The 21,117-nt window shown below is 34.9% G+C and overlaps 1 protein-coding gene across 2 annotated transcripts in view; it reads right to left on the bottom strand.

The window, feature by feature from the left end:
* LOC150109684 (uncharacterized) overlaps positions 1-21,117 on the bottom strand; it is a 193,083-nt gene that overhangs the window by 169,439 nt on the left and 2,527 nt on the right. For both annotated transcript variants that reach the window (XM_090409689.1, XM_090409694.1), the window contains exon 2: positions 11,948-12,083. In XM_090409689.1, coding sequence (XP_090265815.1) covers positions 11,948-12,083 — 136 coding nt within the window. The remainder of the gene's footprint in view (positions 1-11,947; positions 12,084-21,117) is intronic.

Below are 21,117 nucleotides of genomic sequence, written 5' to 3'. Positions count from 1 at the left end.
CCAGGAACTTTTGATGTGCTTTCTTCTTTTCCTTTACTGCCTCTTTAACTTCCTGTGTCCACCATGGAGTTCTGATTTTTCTATCCTTGAAGACAACCTCACCACATGCCACTCTGGCTGAATCGATCAAGGTTTTCTTCAAGGCTTGCGACTGAATCTCTAAAGTTTGGTTCCTGTTCTCAAACTCTTTCATTTTTTCTTCAATAATCTGTGTGTATTTCAGTCTAAATTTCACATCTGAGAGCTGCTCAACTTTTATTCGCTTTAAAACTTTCTTACATTCACCCCGTTGGGTATCTACCTGGATACTGAACGAACGAGGATGGGCTGTCAATTTGGGATTGAGCAGAACAAATTGTATTCTTATTAGTTAAACCAAAATAAAAATTGATGGTACAACATGACAAAATTTCATACCAGGTGAGACGTCGCCCGGTTAAACAAGACCCCCATTGTTTTTGCCAGGGAATCAGGGCAAAAAGCAAAAAGTCAGCTACTGGAACAAATCTGAAAACAAACCCCAACTCAACATCACCAGATTGGTACTATCAACGTAAGAAGCCAGAATGGCAAAGAAATGGAGCTGGCTGAGGAATTAGATAAGTACCAGATTGACATAATAGGGGTGACTGAAACAAAAAAGACCAAAACTGGTGAGATCTTTCTGAGCAATAAATACAAAATGTTATATTCAGGAAATGACAATCAAGGAAAAGAAGGAGTGGCCATAGTATTCAACACAAAATACGAGGTTAATCTTCTTGAATGGTAGGCAGACTAAAGTAGAGTGAGTTGAGCAAATATGAGAATTTGGAATTGGACAAAGAGACTTATTTCAGCCTATGGTCCCACAGAAGGTTCTACTAAGGTAGAAGTGGAGGAATTTTTTGAGGCTTTAGAAAAAGCAACTGACACAAAGACAAAGGAAAAGTTGGTCCTTGTTGGGGATCAAAATAGCAGAGTAGGAAATGATTGTAAGACATACAAAAATATTTTGGAAAATTTGGAGAAAAGAGCAAAGCTAATAATAATGGCAAATATCTGTTGGATTTCTGCTCAGGATATGGACTAGTTATTGCTAACACCATGTTCCAACATAAAAATGTGCACAAATTGACATGGAGAGAAGAGGCAAGGAATCAGAAAAGTCTCATTGACTATGTTATTGTTTATAGTGATGTTTTCTCCCTGGTGCAGGACACCAGAGTGAACACAGAATTTGAACTTGGAAGCGATCACTATTTAGTCTTGAGCAGGATAAAATTGAATTTAATATTGAAAAGAATAACATGTAAGAAAGTTTTAAAGCGAATAAAAGTTGAGCACCTCTCAGATGTGAACTGTAGACTAAAATACACAAAGATTATTGAAGGAAAAATGAAAGAATTTGAGAACAAGAACCAAACCTTGGAGATTCAGTGGAAAGCCTGGAAGAAAACTCTGATTGATTCAGCCAGAGAGGCATGTGGTGACGTTGTCTGCAAAGATAGAAAAATCAGAACTGCATGGTGGACACTGGAAGTTAAAGAGGCAGTGAAGGAAAAGAAGAAAGCATATCAAAAGTTCCTGACAAATAAGTCAGCTTTTGCTCTAAGAGGATACAGAGACAAATGTAAGAAAGTGAAACACTGTGTAACACTAGCTAAACAAAAGTCATGGGAGAACTTTGGCAAGAATATAGAAAATAAATATCAAGAATGTGGCAAAATATTCTGGAGATTGTTGAAGAAGCTTAGGAATGGAGGAAAGAGTGCTGTAAAAGGAGTTAGAGATGATAAAGGTGACATGAAAACAGGAGAAAAAGATATCCTTGAGGTATGGAGTAATTACCTTGAAAAATTGCTAAATGAAACAAGCAGTGATAACACAGTGGTAAAAAACACTCAACAGGCATACAGTCAGGAATACATATCCATACTTGAAGTAGAAAAAGCCATCTAAGGCTTGAAATGTGGACAGGCAGCAGGAGTAGATGATATTCGACCAGAAATGCTGAAGTACGGTGGTATAAAATCTTACAGTGGCTCCACTGCATAGTTTAGAAAGCCTGGACGAATTCCTGATGATTGAAGTAGAGCTCTAATAGTGCCCATATATAAAAAAGAAAAATAAAACTGAATGTGAGAATTACAGAGGGATTTCCCTACTGAGTGTTCCTGGCAAGATCTATGCAAGTATACTTGAGAAACGGTTGAGAAGAATTGTGGAAGAAAAGCTTGATGAAGAACAAGTTGGATTCAGGCCAAAAAGAGGCTGTCAGGATCAGATTCTCACTTTACGACAAATAGTCGAGAAAGCATGGGAATATAATACAAAGATCTGTATTTAAGTTTTGTCAATCTGGAAAAGGCATATGACAAGGTGCCAAGAGAGAAGTTATTCAATACGCTACAGTTATATGTCAATGGGGCATTATATCAAGCAAAGCTTAAGTCTTTATTTGAGTTGTAAGTCAGCAGTTAGAACTGAAGGAAGTACAGGAAGATGGTTTAATGTTAAATTTGGTGTGAGACAAGGATGTACATTATCCCCTCTGTTATTCATTATCTATATGGATCACATTATGAAGGAAAGTGGTATTAAACATGATATCAGAATTGGAGATGTTAATGTCAGCTCTTTGCTTTAAGCAGACGATGTTATACTTCTGAATAAATCTGCTGTAAGTTTGCAAGATTCACTGACTAAACTGAATAACTGTTGTAACAGATATGGTATGAAGGTCAGCATTAAAAAGACAAAGAGAATCGTTGAAAATGTCAACTGTGTTGTGAATGGGGAACCTGTTGAACAAGTAAAACATTTCACCTACTTAGGCACAATGTTTACTGAAGATGGTAAATTAAATATGGAAATAGACAACAGAATCAACAAATCTGGTATGGTAGGAAGTCAATTGAATAAATTCATATGGAATAAGAGAGAAATTAGTTGGAACACTAAATTAGCTGTATACAAGGCAGTGTTCAAACCAGTTTTAACTTATGGTTCTGAGAGCTGGGTCAGAAGTAAAACACGTGACCAAAGACTAGAGACTGCAGATATGAGAGTCCTGAGAAAGATTAGAGGCATGAACAGATGGCATCAATAGCAATATCACATTAAAAATGATAATATTAGGAAAGAACTTGACATTGTCAGCATCCAGGAATGCATTAGCAGAGCTAATCTCAGGTGGTATGGTCACTTAACCAGAATGGGCAAGGAAAGATTAGCAAAACAAGTGTTCTCTGCCAGGTTGGCAGGAAAATGACCCACAGGAAGAGCAAGATATAGGTGGATTGATATGGTAAAATGTGCATTAGACGATAGAAATATAAGATCTGATAATGATAATATTGGAGTCTTGAAAAGTAATAGACTGATTTGGAGGAAAATTGTGGATAGGAAGTTAATAATTATGTAAATTTTTCATATAGTAGTATCATATCCTGTACACCCCTTGAGGATACATGTCAGGAATTTGATGATGATGATGACAAGACTAAATAGTGATCACTTCCAATTTCAAATCCTCTGTACACTCTGGTGTCCTGCACCAGGGAGAAAACATCACTATCAACAATAACATAATCAATGAACTTTTCTTATTCCTTGCCTCTTCTCTCCATGTGAATTTATTTGTGCACATTTTTATGTTGGAACATGGTGTTAGTAATAACCAGTCCTGAGCAGAAATCCAACAGGTATATGCCATTATTATCAGCTTTGCTCTTTTCTCGAAATTTCCCAAAATATTTTTGTATGTCTGACAATCATTTCCTACTCTGCTATTTAGATCCCCAATAAGGACCAACTTTTCCTTTTTCATGGTGTCAGTTGCTTTTTCTAAAGCCTCAAAAAATTCCTCCACTTCTACCTTAGTAGAACCTTCTGTGGGACATAGGCACAAATAAGTCTCATTGTCTAATTTCCAATTCTGATATTTGCCCACATCTCTCAACTTGAGACTACGTGCCATTCAAGAAGATTAGCCTCATATTTTGTGTTAAATACTATGGCTACTCCTTCTTTTCCTTGATTGTCATTTCCTGAATATAACATTTTGTATTTATTGTTCAGAAATATCTCACCAGTTTTTGTCTTTTTTGTTTCAGTCACCCCTATTATGTCGATCTGGTACGTATCTAATTCTTCAGCTAGCTCCATTTCTTTGCCATTCAGGCTTCTTAAGTTGAATGTACCGATCTTTAACTCTGGTGATGTTGAGTTGGGATGTGCTTTCAGATTTGTTCCAGTAGCTGACTTTTCGCTGTTCGCCCTGGTTCCCTGGTAAAAACAACAATAGTCTTGTTTAACTGGGCAACGCCCCAGCCACCATGAAATTTTGTCATGTTGTACCATCATTTTCTATATTCGTTTAAGCCAATAAGAATACAATCTGGTCGGCTAAATTCCAAATTGCCAGCCCATCCTCATTTGTTCAGTATCCAGGTAGATGTCCAACAGGGTGCACCACGAGAAGGTGAGGATTGGACATTAGGTCAGAAGACCTGGTCGGTTCTCTGCATTCCTGCTCAGGACTGGTTATTACTAACACCATGTTCCAACGTAAAAATGTGCACAAATAAATTCACATGGAGAGAAGAGGCAAGGAATAAGAAAAGTTAGCAGGGATGGCGGAAGAGGGGATTCAGAGCATGCTGGCACCGCTGCCGGGGTACAGTTCATATGTTCATTTTTAAGAAACAAAATTTTTATCATAAAAACAAAAAATTCTTAGAATGATCAATATTAAAATAAATTAGGCCAGATACATTGAATAAAATTTTAAAAACAAATTGTATATTGACAGCTGTTTACAATTTTGCAGCGAGAGCAGGCTAAATGCTTGCCTGCAGAATCTGAAGTGAAATGGTGAACGATTTTTATGTGCAGAAACGAATTTTCATACAAAACATTTCTTGCTATGTAACCAGTCATATGGTACTGTAAAAACTCGATTGTAGCTTAAATATTCCAAAGCACATTACATTCGATTGTTTACTTAGGTTAAGTCCCATGTGAATATTGTAAAAATAAACTTTGTCTGTCTCTGTATAGTTTGTTTTAGATGTTATTGTAAATAACACTCTGGAAGTTAACTGTATATACTGCTTTAATAAGAATATGTTATAGTGTTAAAAACAAAGGCAATGTTTTATCACCGAAGCTGATGGCGGCATTAGAAAGAATGTTATTAAAATTTGTTTGCATGAGAAAGGCTTGCAGGCTCTAAGTGTAAACATCTGCTAAGTCAGTCAGAAAGGTTTAAATAACTTTCTGATGGCCGGCAACTTACAATTAAAAGAAAGCGGAGGAGAACAAAAGGAGTGCTGAACTTGAAACTTAAGATGAAAGAATCATACTGATTCTTTGGGGGTTGCCAAACTTCATGCAAGGTCTCAGAGGAGGCATAATAAAAAGGAACTGAAGCAAACAGAAGGGGCTGCCCGGATCCAGAGATTGCTGCAGAAGTAGAGAGGGCCCAGTTCTGGAGACGTCCACAGAGAGACAGGAGAGACTGCTCAGTTCCAGACGCTGTCAAAGAGGAGGTTGCCTGGTTTAAGACGTTGCCGAAGAGAGACAGAGCTGCTCAGTTCCAGACATCATCAGAGAGCATCCCAGATCCAGACATTGGTTGAGAGAGGAGTTTTCCGCTTCCAGAAAGGAGTTTCTCAGTTCGAGACATCGCTAGAGAGAAACAATTTCTAGGCCACAGACAGGGCTTTGAAATTGCCAAAAGGAGAAGTCCCAAATGCCTTAGAAGAGAAAAGTTTCTAGTCTAGAGAGGAATGCTGATTTGACAGTTGACGACAGTTTCATTTTTTCTTCGAGGTGGCATTTTCAGTTTCTTAGTGGCGGCAATTCAAGCTATTTGAGACGGCAGTTGTCCAGGCATTTTCGGCAAGCCCAAGTAGAGGAGAAAAGGCAAGGCAATTTTCCTGAAGTACCTTCTCTCATAAGTTTTTCTTTTCGACGTGGGAAAATAACATTTTTCCAGATCTGTACGAGTCCCACTACGCTCCCAATGAGATATAACCGAAGCCAAAATTCCAGATGAAGATCTGAGATGAAAGAATTGCTATAGAACTTTTAGTGAAAGAGTTTTGACTGATTGTGAGACACAGAGCCTTTGTATGTTCAAAACTTTTACATAATTCTTCTTATAGTTATATTAGAAAGACTTTTAAGATATATGTTTAATAAGGTTAAGAAGTGTCCTTAAGAGAATCAGTTGGCATGTTAGAAGTTGATATCAAATTTGTAAAGATAACAACAGAGAGATTTAGGTAACCTCTTTGCGAGTAAGCTTGGAGTTTAATAAGTAAAATTTGTAAACTGAGAGTAGATAACGTTTTGTGTTAAAGAAAGTATTTTAAAGTTGAAGAAAAAAGGTTCTAAATTTTGCTAAAGAGTTTTTATAGAAGGATAAAGAAAGCAATCTCCCTAATATTTAAATTCGTGTACATTTCATAATAATGTAAATAAATGTTATTTGACTTTCTTGTAAACATAGCACGTAATAATATAAACAAGAGAGATTCTAGAGAGAGAGAAAGCACGCACAGCTACATTAGAATAATGGAGAATAAAGTATAAAGTAAAGAAAAAAGACATCACAAGTAATTAATAGAAATTACAAGTATACAAAGTTAAATAATAATAAAAGTTTACAATGTCGCAGTAATGACAGGATAGCAACAGTAGATTTATAACAGTATGCATCTCAGTAGGCTACTGACAGTAGCGCAGTGCAGATTATTGTTTCGTCTCTGTGTTGTGTAATAATTTCTTGTGGGTATAAAATAGAAATGGAATCAAAAATTAAAAAGTTATCCGGTGCACAAAATCATGCTGTGAAAGAAGCAGATATTAAGAAACAAACTGGGGCTCTTAATAAATTTGTTAAAATATTAAAATATTCTGATGCAGATTGTAACCAACTCGATAGATCAGAAATCAGAGTTGATACATCATCTAGATTGCATGAAAGTACTATTGCAACTACAGTTAGGAGAAGATTCAGTTGCAATTGACCATGAAACTAACACATTATTAGTCTGTAAATTTAGAAGATCCAGGTGAATGGGGAAACATTGATGAAAAATTACGAGTTGTTTAAATTGAAATGGGGCCTGTTCAAAAGAAAAATATAATATATCCCAGAGATACATATGGTCGTAAATTTGACGACACGTATTATAATAGAAAAATGGATAATGGGGAGCTCGTGCCAAGAGCATGGCTCATTTATTCCGAAACTTTAAATCTGTTTTTTGCTTTTGTTGCAAACTTTTCGCACCTACTGAATCAAGAAGTCTTGTAGAAGGTTATAACGATTGGAGAAATGTAAGTACAACTTTGCATAGACATGAGACTAGTTTAATTCACATGAAAAATTTCTTAAAATGGAAGGAACGTGATAAAAATTTAAAAAACAAAACTACTATTGATTGCCAAACTCAAAGCATGTAAGAAATGGAAAAGAAACATTAGACGAGTGTTTTAGAACGCTTGATTGAAATTATAAAATTCCTTAGTAGCCAAAATTTAGCTTTTCACTTTTTAAATTATATATAAGGAATAATGGCAATTTTTTAAAATTAGTTGAATTGTGTGCAAAGTTTGATCCCATTATGGAAAATCATGTTGAAAGGGCCCTACAAGGAAACAACAGGGTACACTATTTGAGTAAAGACAGTCAAAATGAAATATTGGAAACTGTAACGCAATCAGGGATACAATTTTATTATCAATTCGAAAATCTAAATATTGTTCCATAATTTTAGACTGCACACCTGATGCAAGTAAAACAGAACAAATGACCATTATTATTCACTTTCCTGTGACAATGGAATTGTCAAGATCAGGGAAAACGTTTTAGGTTTTGCAGATGTATCAGATTCCACAGGACGTGGTTCATGTACAACAATAATGGAACAACTGGAAAAATGGAACATTCCCATTGAAGAAATTGCAAGGTCAAGGGTATGAAAATGGGACAAATATGAAAGGGAAAAAATATGGGCTCCAAAATTTGCATTTGAACAAAAATCCACGAACTTTTTACGTGCCATGTGCTGCTCATACTCTAAATTTAATCATTAACGATGCAGCTAAAGTGAATGCAGATACAATTAGTTTCTTTTCAATTATTCAAGATACAATTTTTTTTCATTCTCTTACAAACGTTGGGCAATCCTTTTAAAGTTCATAAAAAATTTAAGATTGAAACAGGCATCAGAAACACGATGGGAAAGTAAAATTAATGCAATCCGCCCTCTATGATATCAGTTAGGAGAAATTTACGATGCACTTTTTGAAATTTTAAATAATGAAAATTTTAATAAAGAAACTCAGCATGAAGCACAAACATTATGTGCTAAAATAAAGGACTAGAAATTTATTTGCTCTCTTATAATTTGGCATCATTTACTTAACAGAATAAACCCTGAATAAAATGCTTCAAGACAAAAATATGAACATTACACTTGCTTTACAATCTATCGAAAACTTAAAAATATTCTTACAAGAGTATCGATCAGATACAAATTTTAAAGAAGTTCTAAAAACGGCAAAAGAACTAAGTGAAGAGGTGGATGGAGAACAAAGAATTTAAAACTGGTACGGAAGTTCGACGACAAAAAAAGACACGACAGTTTGACTACAAGCATCATGACAAAACGTCACAATTGCCAGAAGATAAATTTAGAGTGAATGTGTTTTATACACATCTAGACGTTGCAATGCGTTCATTAATAGAATGTTTTGAACAACTAAAAACATATTATGATAATTTCAATTTCTTGTATAGATTACTACAAATTAATAACGAAGATTTATGAAAAAATTGTGACGATTTAGAGATTCTCTTAAAGAGCAAAGACAATAAAGACGTAAATGCAATAAAACTATATGACGAGTTATGTGCTTTCCGGGATATTTTTCGGAAGGTTAATTTAAATATTCAAACCCTTTCGATATTCTTAATTTTACTGTGTCCAATAATTTATCTTTCCCTAACTTTTCAATGGCTTTAAGAATACTATTAACCTTACCTGTTAGTGTAGCGTGCAGCGAACGTTCCTTTTCCAAGTTGAAATTGATTAAAACCTACTTAAGAACAAGTATGTCACAAAAAAGGCTTGTTAGTTTGCCGTTAATAGCTATTGAAAATGATATATGTGCGGAATTAGACGTTAAAACCATGATTTCTAATTTTATGAATATGAAATCAAAAACCTTGAAATTTTAATAAAAAAATTTTCAAGTATATATATATGTAATTTAATTTATTTTCTGTTATTCTGTAAAGATGTCATTTTTTGAATACTTATTTTAAATTTCTTTTATTTTTCTAAAAGATAGTTCCACTTATAAAAATTATTAAAAAATTTTTACAAGTTACTAAGAATTTAGTAAAATGCAAAAAGTTTTTACTTTAATTCAAATAAATTTTAACTTAATTAAAATTCATTTTAATTTTGTTAGCGATTCGGGTTGGTGAGAAGGCTATAATCCCTGTATCATTATATTCAACGATTAAAGTGAAGTGGCTTTATAAAAATTATTTGCTTTAACTTTTGAGAATTTTTTAAATATTTGGGTTTTTAACGATTATCCTGCCTAGTCAACACCCCGGGTCCGTTACATTTAGCAAACCAACGTGTGGCTGTTCTGTCAAAATTTATTTAAGAAATTTCACTTTAAATTTTTATTATTGTAGAAGAACCACACACGCCTGGATTGTTACAGGGGCGCTTAGATAGAAATTGCATGCAGGCGGCAAAGACCATAGCGCCAGCACTGTAAGTAAGGTTCTATTCTACTGAGTATCATCCTATTGTATATTTTAACTGCGGTTGATAACAAAGTAATACTTCTGTAGTTATCCATTCTATTAAGACTGTCCTTTTTTGGATATAGGGACAATAAGGCCTTGTTTCCATTATTGAGGTATTATTCCAGTGTTTAAAGCTCGATTCATTATGGCAAAGAGACTGGAATATGTATTATACCCAGCATTTTTGAAAGCTTCTGCTCTGATTCCATCAATCCCTGGGGACTTTCCTTCTTTGGTTTGATCTATTGCTATTTTTAGTTCCTTTTCAGTGAAGTCTTCACAATTTATTGGTAAAGTGGTGGTTAGATGCAGGTCCTCTAGCTGACTTGAATGTTGGGGATTATCAACATTGAGTAATTCTTGAGAGTAGTTCTCCATTCTTTCATCAAGTTTGAATTTACTGATAGCGGTCTATCATTTTTGTCATGTGTGACAATAATTCCACTTATTTTTTGTTTTATGGTGACAGATATCATTTGAAAAGTATTTCTAGTATCCCCAGTTTTATTATAATTTTCCAGTTCCTTGCAGTATTTATTTATTTGATTTTCTTTGTCTCTGATCATTAACCTTGTTATTTAAAATGTTTAGCTTTTCTTTATTTATTTCATTCCTGTTTAAGCTTACACTGAAGTTGAAGTTTACATTATAAAATATTAATACCAGAAACACTTACATTTAATATTAAACGTGTTTCTGGTATTAATATTTATAATGAATTCTTCTGCTTACATCTTGATTTCAGATGAAGACTCAAGTGTTGCAAAGGCTACCCATCGTAGTGCTGCTATGATAAGAAGTACTCTAATATGTAGGGATAAGGAAGTGGTTGTGCCATTGTATAAAACACTGGTCAGACCACACTCGGACTACTGTGCTCAAATTTGGCCACCTGGTTTTCAATGTGTTGTGGAAACATTGGAGGGGTGAGGTCCAGAGATGAGTGACTAAGACAATATCAGGACTTTGGAATGCTGGCTGTGAAGAGAGAGAGAGAGAGAGAGAGGTTGAAGAAATGTGAATTGCAGAGTTTGGTGGATAAGAGGAAAAGAGATAATATAATAAAGACTTTTAAGTTAGTGAGATGATTTTATCAGATTAATCCAGGTGGAATTATAAAAAGAGTAGAAAGGGAGAGGGGGAAAAACCAGAAGCCATCCCTGGAAGTTATGTAGGAATGTGGTGAAGAAGGATATGAGGAGTAGATTTTTTTTACATGGAAAATTGTCAGTGAATGGAATGCATTACCAGAATGTGTTGTTAATGCAAGGAGTGTTAAGGATTTTAAGATTCAGTATGATAAACATGTTATCAGGTGAATGAACCCCCCACAATGAGTCTGCTGACTTCATGGAGTATACAATAATAATAATAATAATAATAATAATAATAATAATAATAAATATTGAAACAGAATATATTAAGCTTAAAAATTTACTCTACACAGATTATATTATCCTCTTAAATATATTTGCTTTAAGTCTTGGAGAATCATTAGCCATAATTGCTGTGACAAATTCAGTACAGAAATTAGCAATAACACAAACTACGAAAACCAAAAAATAGAAAATATCAATGACACTCTCGGTAGTGAAACTGTAGAACAACTATATATTTTTTTGCTATTTATACAGGATATTTAGTGGAGGTAAATTAGATGTGGACAGAAGGAACAAAATAAATACGACCATATGGTGGATGCCAGTTGAATGAATTTATATGAAACAAAAGAGAAATCAGCCAAAGACCAACCTAATACAAGATGGTGCTCAAACTGAATGACATATGGATCTGAGAGTTGGATTAAGCCTGGAGAGCACAGATATGAAAGTGGTCTCCAATCTTTGAACAGCTGTTTTTATCTGAGAGGTGAACAAAGGGGGAGATTCATTCCTGGAAGTTGTGTTAATTATGTGGTTAGCAAAGGTGTAAGGATTCAAATTTTTTGTTTGGAAAGTCGTAAATGAATGGAATGGGTCAAAAGAGATGGTGGTGCATGTCCTGTTTGTGAATGAGTGTAAGAAGAGATATGATAAGCAATGTGTTAATAATAGTTAGTGTAGACCTCAGAGAATGGGTCTTCTTACTTGACAGAGATACTCATGTAATAACTTTACATACCTTGAGCGTTCCTGCATTAATGTTGCAACACTTGCACAGAGTGGTACAATGCCTTTTCTAGAATGCTTAATTACAAATGCCACTGCTTTGGAAGCATATTTTCTATCTTGTCCCCATTCAATTCCACTGCTACTTTCTGTAAGGACAAAAAACAAATAAACATATATTTGCCATTTATACTAAATGACAGTTAACATATAACAGAAAGATATATATATATATATATATATACACCTAAACCTCTTTTTACGTGATAGATATGTTCCTAAAAATTACGCATAAATAGAATTCGTGTAAAAAGAACTACTAACTCCATAGAAAAAGTGAAGATGGTTTCAAACCTGAAATATAAGCAAAATAATGAAAAAAACAAACATTAAATTCGTTAGGATCATAAGATTTTTATTTACATTTCATGGAGAACACACATACATATAATGAATTTTAATAACTTTAAAAAAAACATATTCATTTCAGTTGTTTGCTAAAGATTCTATAAAAAAATTATGTTATTCGCTATCAGTTTCTGACAATAAACGCAAAAGCTTTCGTTTTTGTGAGACTGTAATATCACTACCACTACTAGATATGGTATTATCGTCATTGACTTCCACCTCAACTTGTGGAATTCTTCTTGTCATGTCTTGAACAAAAGTACCACTGGTTGTTTCAGCAGTTTTAGGCATGAACTCAGTTATTAATCGCTGTGTTGATGCTTTAGATAAGGTGCGATATAATTCTCTGTATGAAGACATTAACAACTTAAGCTCACATGAAAACTTCCCAGCATTTTCTTCATTTGGATCATGTCGGGCAAAATAATTGCCTCAATTATTGACCAGTTTAAGACCTTCTTTAATAATATCAGCAGAAAAAGTAGGATTATCTTGATCATTATCATTAACTTCTTCGCTTTCAGGAGTCTCAGAAACAATCTCCACTATTTCGTCTTCGCTAAGAGGTTTATCAATTAACAATTCTTCGATATCTACTGAAGTAAGATCATCGAATCCTTCTCCACCAATTTCACATGCCAAACTTATTATATTGGGGAATTCTGCAGTATGATTGAAGGGAACAGGAGCATTCTCTTTAACACATGCAGGCCAAATAGCTTTCCAGCATGCATTCATTGTTTCTGGTCTCAATTCAGATAATGATAATTGAACCTGATCAATACAATCCATAATTGAAAATTTTTTCCACACATCCATAACTGACAGTGTTTCATCATCATTTAACTTGTTCAAAATGTACTGAAATGTTTGTCTGACATAATAGGTTTTAAAATTCGCAAGTATACCCTGATCTAGAGGTCGTAGCAATGATGTGGTATTAGGCAGCAGAAAAAAAAAATTGCACATTTGGGTGTTCTATGGCATAGAACACCCAAATGTGCAATTATAGAATCTATGGCAGGATGACCGGGTGCATTATCAAGAATCAAAAGCATTTTAAATTCGAGACCCTTTTCATTCAAATAGCGTCTAACTTCTGGCACAAAATGTTTGTGGAACCACTCAGTGAAAATATCAATGGTCACCCAAGCTTTTTTGTTGGCCATCCAATGAACTGGCAATTTTTGAAAATCTACACCTTTTACTGGTCGTGGTCTTAATGATCGATTTATGAGCAGTGGCTTTAACATCCGATCTCCTAAAGTGTTTGAACAAAATAGGAGTGTTATGCGATCCTTTGCTGCTTTGAACCCACCAACAGTTTTTTGCATTTTTGATACGTAAGTTCTGTTTGGCATTGTTTTCCAGAAAAGGCCAGTTTCATCCATATTCCAAACTTGTTCACGAGTGTAACCTCCATCTTCAATTATTTTAGCAAGTTTTTGTGGAACTGCTTTAGCAGCTGTTTCATCAGCAGAAGCCGTTTCACCTTTAATTTTTATATTATGAAGCACATGTCTTTTAATAAACTTAACCAGCCAACCATTGCTTGCATGAAATTCATATTTTTTCCTCGATTGAGATGAAGTATCTGGCTGCAATTTTTTAATCTGTTCATAAAATCTCAATGCTGATTGCTTGATGAAATTTCAGTCAACTGGCATTCTTTTTTGTGCATTATCTTCTATCCACATCACTAAAGCTTTTTCGGCCGTTTCTAAAACAACATCTCTGGTGTATGATGATAATTTCGCACTTGATTTTGTATCAGAACATACCACTTTTCTTTATAGATTTGACAGTTGATTCATGGACTCCAAAATGCTTACCCACAGCCGCCCCACCTTCCCCAGTTTGAAGATGATCTAAAATTTGAATTTTTATATCCAAGGATACGGCTTTCCTTTTTTTTTTTTTTTTTGGTTATCAGCAACATCATGAAACAGCTGGATTAAAATCTTCAATTAATGAAATGAAAGTTTGAAAATTACATATAGCTTACCATTTATTATTTCTTGGCAAAATTATTAAGTTTATAACGCAATTTTTATTTTGATTTCACTTAAAAAAATGTGGTAACTGTGTTGTCTACTCAAACACCAAATTCAAACTGCTAAGAACTGCTTTTTTATGTGCAATCAGTTATGTAATTCGGGGAATTCCCAATAAATGAAATTCGTAAAAATTTAGAATTTTCTTAATTGAAACGAGAATGCAATTCTACAAAATTCTCAGAATTTTCTTGAATTACGGATTTTTTCCTAGCTTAGACTTTAGGTTAGTCGCGTAAAAGTGAATAAAAATCGCGTAAAAAAAATAATATTTGATATCCCAATTTGTGTAACTCCGAATTAGCATAAAAAAAATTCGCATAAAAAGAGGTTTAGGTGTAATATATAGGTTGAGATAAAACTCTACCTATTAAAAGTAGCAAAAATAATTTCAACAATAAAAAATTAGTAAGGTATTTAGTCAGGAAAATACCTTTTCAGGACATACGATTAATGTCGTAATTACTCTAGGGATGAAAGATGATGATTTCAGGACAAAATAGAAAATTATTAGGCATTATGGAAAAATCACAAGACTAATTATCCCCTTCAAAGCATAAAACATGAAAATACTTTTTTTTCTGTTAATCCAGAAACTAATTGGCAATAAACTTAAATTCAAAAGAAGGGAAAAGTATTTTAAATCACAATGCACTCAGTTTTAAAATAAAGAGGTTTCATGAATTCACAAAAAAAAAAAAAAACAATAATAATCATCACCACCACCACAACAATAATAATAATAATGTGAATTATATTATTTAATTTTTATGTTTTAATTGGCTAGCCAGAAAGATTTGGGGAATTCTACCTAATATTATTTGGGACACTGCTACCCTAAAAAAACATGAAAACATAATAATAGGGTCCCTTTAAATTTGGAGACTAAAGACTCAACAACTATTCAGTTTAGCTAAATGGCATGTATTCTCAGGGAGTAAAAAAAAAATGTCACATTTGTATGAGACTAACTTGCCTTCAAATGAAAAGCCCTTATAAAATATTTCTTGTATACTACACAGAATTCAAATCAAGTTCCTTCCAGCAAAAGAATATGTCTTCTGAAAGTGCTACAGAGGCATCAAGGCCAGCATATGGTACTTTTCTTTCTACCCCCCCCCCTTGGTTTCAGAGTTTGTTCTCCTCAGACTGGTTCGCACTTTTATCATAATTTTTTTTTTTTTAAATGTCAATCCTCTCATGTGGGATGGACATTAAAAAATAAGCTGAACCACTGTGGATGAGCAGAGTTTGGGAAAAAAGAAGAAAAACTTCTCAACACTGGATTTCAAGACCTAGATTGCTTTCTTTAAGAGCCACAAGAAGGGCAGCCATTCCAAATGTTATACGTATTATGAATTCCGAGTTGCTTATCATACTGTCTGTCTAAATTCTCTATGTATTGCAAATTCTTTTAGTTCTCAGGAAACTACTGTTTCTGAAATAAATAAATAAAAAAAATTAAACTAATTAGAACAATGCCAAAGGAATGATAATTTTCTTCACATTACTGAAGAAAATTGTTAACACCAGGCCTCCATGGTGTCAAAAGACTCTTCATCAGTGGTACACACTATTACACAAAAAGCTTGTTAAACTGTGCTTTAATGTGTCTGCATTCACGACTACTGTCAAGCAATGCATTCTACTCACAAACCACTCTCCATGCAGAGAACTTGCTCCCTATGTCCTTGCTCACACCCCACTTATAGTTTCCAAGGATGGCCCCTTGTTCTACTTCTCTCTTCCATTCTATGAAAAATTCCCTCCACATTAACCTAGTCAGAACCCATCACCAACTTATACATCTCAATCATATCTCTCTTATTCCCAAGTCTTTTACAAATTGCATTCCCTCAATCTATCCCACATTCCAGAGACTAGCTACGATCTTAGGCTTCTCAAGATCCTTTCTAACATATCCTAATATATTTGAGGATAATCATTCGAGGATAACCATTCGAGAATAACCTAATATATAATATATTTGAGGGGTGGATAGAGCTGTATAAAAGAGATGGGCTACATTTCAATGAATTTGGTGTCAGTCAATTATCTACTTCAGTTGACCTCTAACCCAATACACAGTTTTGCAAATGACAGCATTTAAGGGACTATTTTTTTTCATTTGACAAACCCTATTCTACACAACTCACCTCAAGCCACACCACCACTGCCCTTAATTCCAACCTCCAAGCCAATGGCGCTCAGATAACCTCGTCAACTTCAACACTAGTAAAACCCAGTTCTGTCTTATTTCCCACAAAAAAGAACCATTTTCTCCCAGTATCATTTTTGAGCAAACCCTCACAATTGGCCCCAAGTTCCCAGCGTCCCTTAAATGGGACAGGGGTGCGAAGAATCTCTGGGCTCAAAATGGTGTCCACTTTTAAAATTGCAACTTGGAATGTCAGAACTCTGTATGAAGCTGGCAAATTAAGAAATGCCACAAGAGAAATGAAGAGGCTGGGCATCCGGATTTTGGGAATTTGCGAGACAAGATGGCCAGGATCTGGAAAGTGTCAACAAGATAATACGACAATGTATTACTCTGGGAATGATGAGAACAAACATCGACATGGTGTAGCTGTAATAGTAGATGAAGAAATCAATAAATCAATAATAAATTGGATTCCATTTTCTGAAAGGATAATGCTGTTACAACTTAAGGGAAACCCTGTTAACATAAATATCATCCAAGCTTATGCACCCACAGCTGACAAAAGTGAAGATGTTGAAGAGTTTTATGAACATCTAAAAGAGATTAACAAAGAAACATGATATAAACTTAGTGATGGGTGACTTCAATGCAAAAGTGGGAAGAGGGGGTGATGGAGAAATTGTTGGCGAACATGGCTTAGGCACCAGAAATGACAGAGGAGATCGCCTAGTCCAGTTCTATCAGGAAGATCTAACAATAGCAAATACCTGGTTTAAACTTCCACCCAGAAGACTGTACACTTGGAAATCGCCTCAAGATAACCAACATAATATTGTCAGAAATCAAATTGATTATATACTGATAAATAAAAGATTCCACAGTAGTATAAAGAGTGCAAAGACTTATCCTGGAGCAGATATCTCATCAGACCACAATCCCATAGTTGCAGAAGTACGTCTTAGATTAAAATCAGCTAAAAAATCACAAAAGAAGAAAAAGAAAATTGATGTAGAAAAACTGAAAGACCCGAACATAAATAAAAGTGCCAAGACACAGCTTAACCTGCGATTACAACAGATTAACATAGAAGAAAATAAAAGTGTGGAATCTCTTTGGAATAGCTTGAAGTAGGTTATGTGAATAATATAAAACAACAGGAATGGATGACAGATGAGATTCTTTCTCTTATTGATACAAGAAGAATGTACAAAAACAAAGACCTAGCCAGGTATACAGAAACACATAACATCATCATAAAAAAATAAAACAAGCCAAGGAAAATTGGATGAAAAATTTATGTACTGAAATTGAACTGCTTCAGAAGAAACATGATAATTTCAATCTGTATAAGAAAATCAATGAAATTTCCGGAAAACTGAAGAAAAAGCAAATAGTGTCTCTAAGAGACGAAAATGGAAAAATAGTTCTAGAAGAGAATAAAGCACAGATTTGGATAAAATATGTAACAGAACTTTTCAATGATACTAGACAGAAGCCTATAAATATGAAAGATAACATTCAAGGACCAGCAATCATGAAATGCGAAATAGAGAATGCTATACAAACAAGTAAAACAGGAAAAGCCAGTGGACCAGATGGTGTGCAAACAGAATTTTTAAAATTAATCGAACCAGATAACATCAAACTTCTTGAAAAACTATTTAATAAAATATATGAAAGTGATGAATTTCCATCAGATTGGCTCAAATCTACATTTATCACTGTCCCAAAGAAACCCAAAGCGAATTCCTGTGGTGACTTCTGACTTATTAGTCTAATGAGCCAAACATTAAAAATATTTTTGAAAGTAATTCAGAATCGCATTTATAGAAAAAGTGAAGAAACTAAGTGAAACACAATTCAGCTTTCGGAATGGTTTTGGTACTAGAGAGGTTCTTTTCTGTACCCAAATATTGATACAAAAATGCATAGAAAAACAGAAATCTGTCTTTATGCGTTTCATAGATTTTGAAAAAGCATTCGACAAAGTCAGACACACTAACTTAATAGAAGTCCTTCAACAAATAAGGCTAGACGAACAAGACATAAGACTAATAACAAATCTGTATTGGAATCAGTCAGCTACCGTTCAATTAGACAACATTACCACCAGTGATATTAACATCAAAAGAGGAGTGAGACAAGGATGTATGCTCTCACCACTCCTGTTCAACATATATGCAGAGGTAATCTTTAAAAAAGCATTGGAAGAATGTCCAGAGGGAATCACAATAAATGGAAAGATTGTTAACAACCTACGATATGCAGATGACACCGTGCTAATTGCAGATAACATTATGGATCTCCAAAAACTCATTGACAGAGTATACATAGAAAGCCAAAGAATGGGAATAAATATAAACATCAACAAGACAAAATACATGATCATCAGCAAACATCCAGCCTCTTCAATGAAACTGACACTCAATGGGAAAAATATTGATCAAGTGTCAAGATATAAATATCTTGGTTGCTGGCTTAATGAACAGTGGGATCCAGAAATAGATATAAAGACAAGGATTGAAGTTGCACTGCAGTCCTTCATGAAAATGAGAACACTATTCTGCAATAAAGACCTAAACATGGAAGTCAGATGCCAAATGCTGAAATGCTACGTGTGGTCTATTCTGCTCTATGGAGTTGAAACATGGACATTGAAGGCGACAACCATCAAGAAAATCGAAGCCTTTGAGATGTGGCTATACAGAAGAATGCTAAAGATATCATGGACAGAAAAAATTACCAATGAAGATGTCTTAAAATCCATTGGCAAAGCTAAACATCTTGTACAAATAATCAAGAAACGAAAAACATCATATCTTGGCCACATCATGAGAAACAGCAAATACCAACTTCTACAAACTATTTTGGTAGGAAGAATTGATGGCAAAGGAACTAGAGGAAGAAAAAGAATATCATGGTTTGACAACATCAAGATGTGGACAGGAAAGAGCAGTGCACAACTGCTCAGATTAGCACAAGAGCGCAGTTTGTTCACCAAGATGGTCGCTGACCTTCGATAGAAGATTTTTGATAACACTGAAATCCCCAGACAAGATGAAATTTCTCTTCTCAGAATTATCATGACATCAGGCCTCTCCTGGCATAAACACATAACAACCATTGCATCCTCAGCTTCCAAAAAACTAGGTTTTCTTTTTCGCTCAAGATGTTACTTCACGTCTAAACAGCTGTTAACACTATACAAGTCACAAATCCGCCCAGCTCTCGAATACTGCTCTCACATCTGGAGTGGGACTCCAAAAAAGCTCCCTCAAAATGCTTGACTCAATACAGAGGAGAGCAGTTAGACTAATAAATGACCCATCCCTCACCAACTCACTCCCCCCACTTTCACATAGATGCTTGGTCTCTGCAATCTGTATATTCTATAAATATTTCCATGGGAAATGTTCATCTGAAACAGCATCAATAATTCCCCCACCCTGTACTAAGCCCATTGGAACACATACAGCTGCCGCCCAACATCCTTTCACAGAACACCTTAAAACCCACAGAACAAGTTTCTTTTCCTCCTCGTTCATCCCTGCTACTGCAGTACTGTGGAACAGTCCTCCCCAGACATATCTCCCAAGGCATTCAAATCAAACGTAAACAAGTTTCTCCTTTCGCAACCCACCACCCATATACAGTACTAACGTACTATAGGTCGACCAGCCAACCTCCAGTATATGGGCCCCAACATAAAAAGAAAAAAAAAGTCAGTTGGAGAAACTGTTGCTGCAAGAGAGAGAATAACTGAAGTGAATGTAAAACCTAAAGAAGCAAGAGGTGTTGTGGAAGAGCAGGAGAATAAGATAGGCAAGTTTGTGAATGGAGAGGCGAGTGGCACAAGTGAAGAGAATCAGAGAGAAGGAACATAGAGTGGACAGGGAGACACTGCATGAAAAGTGTAGATGACAGTTTCAGGTGTAGATGTGCGAGTGCGCAAGAACGGTCAAGAATGTGGGGGTAATATTTAAGTCTGGGGAGGGGTGTAGTATCAGTGATGATAGACAGGAATGGATAGGCGAGAGAGTGTAGAGAAGTCACGTCCAAGAAATGTGGTTAGTTTTTGCATGAATGAACATATCAATACTAGTGTGTATGTTTAAAAATGCCAGAAGTATTTAAAACAAGGGGAATTAAACTGTAGCATTGATAGAGTTCATTTGCCCAAAAATTGTTGGTGTAAGTGAGACATGGTTGAACCAGAATGACATTCTGACAGGAATAAAGATAGAGAGATATGTAGTCTTTCGTGAAGATAGACAAAGCAAAAAAGGGAGAAGGCATGTTATTGGTGATGGCAGAGGAGTTGTGCCCATTTAGAACGGAGATGCAGGAGCAAATGCTGACAGTGGTTTCGAAGCACTGTCTGCTAAAGGAAGATAGCATTTTACTAATCTGCTTACATATTATCACAAGGTGATGAATACACTGGACAAGGGGAGTGCATATACATGGAACGTGACTCCTGAACTTCAGGTCTTTGTCCTCATCTCCTCAACCTCCAAAATTTCCTTTGATTCCTCATCATTCTTCCTGGTTTTGCATCAT

This window comes from Typopeltis vanoorti, chromosome 2, assembly GCF_054136105.1.
Source record: "Typopeltis vanoorti isolate ZY-2024b chromosome 2, IOZ_Tvanoo_1.0, whole genome shotgun sequence".
In the NCBI taxonomy this organism is placed as follows: domain Eukaryota; kingdom Metazoa; phylum Arthropoda; class Arachnida; order Uropygi; family Thelyphonidae; genus Typopeltis; species Typopeltis vanoorti.
The sequence above is the reverse complement of the archived record's forward strand: the minus strand, read 5'-3'. Positions and strand labels throughout refer to the sequence as shown.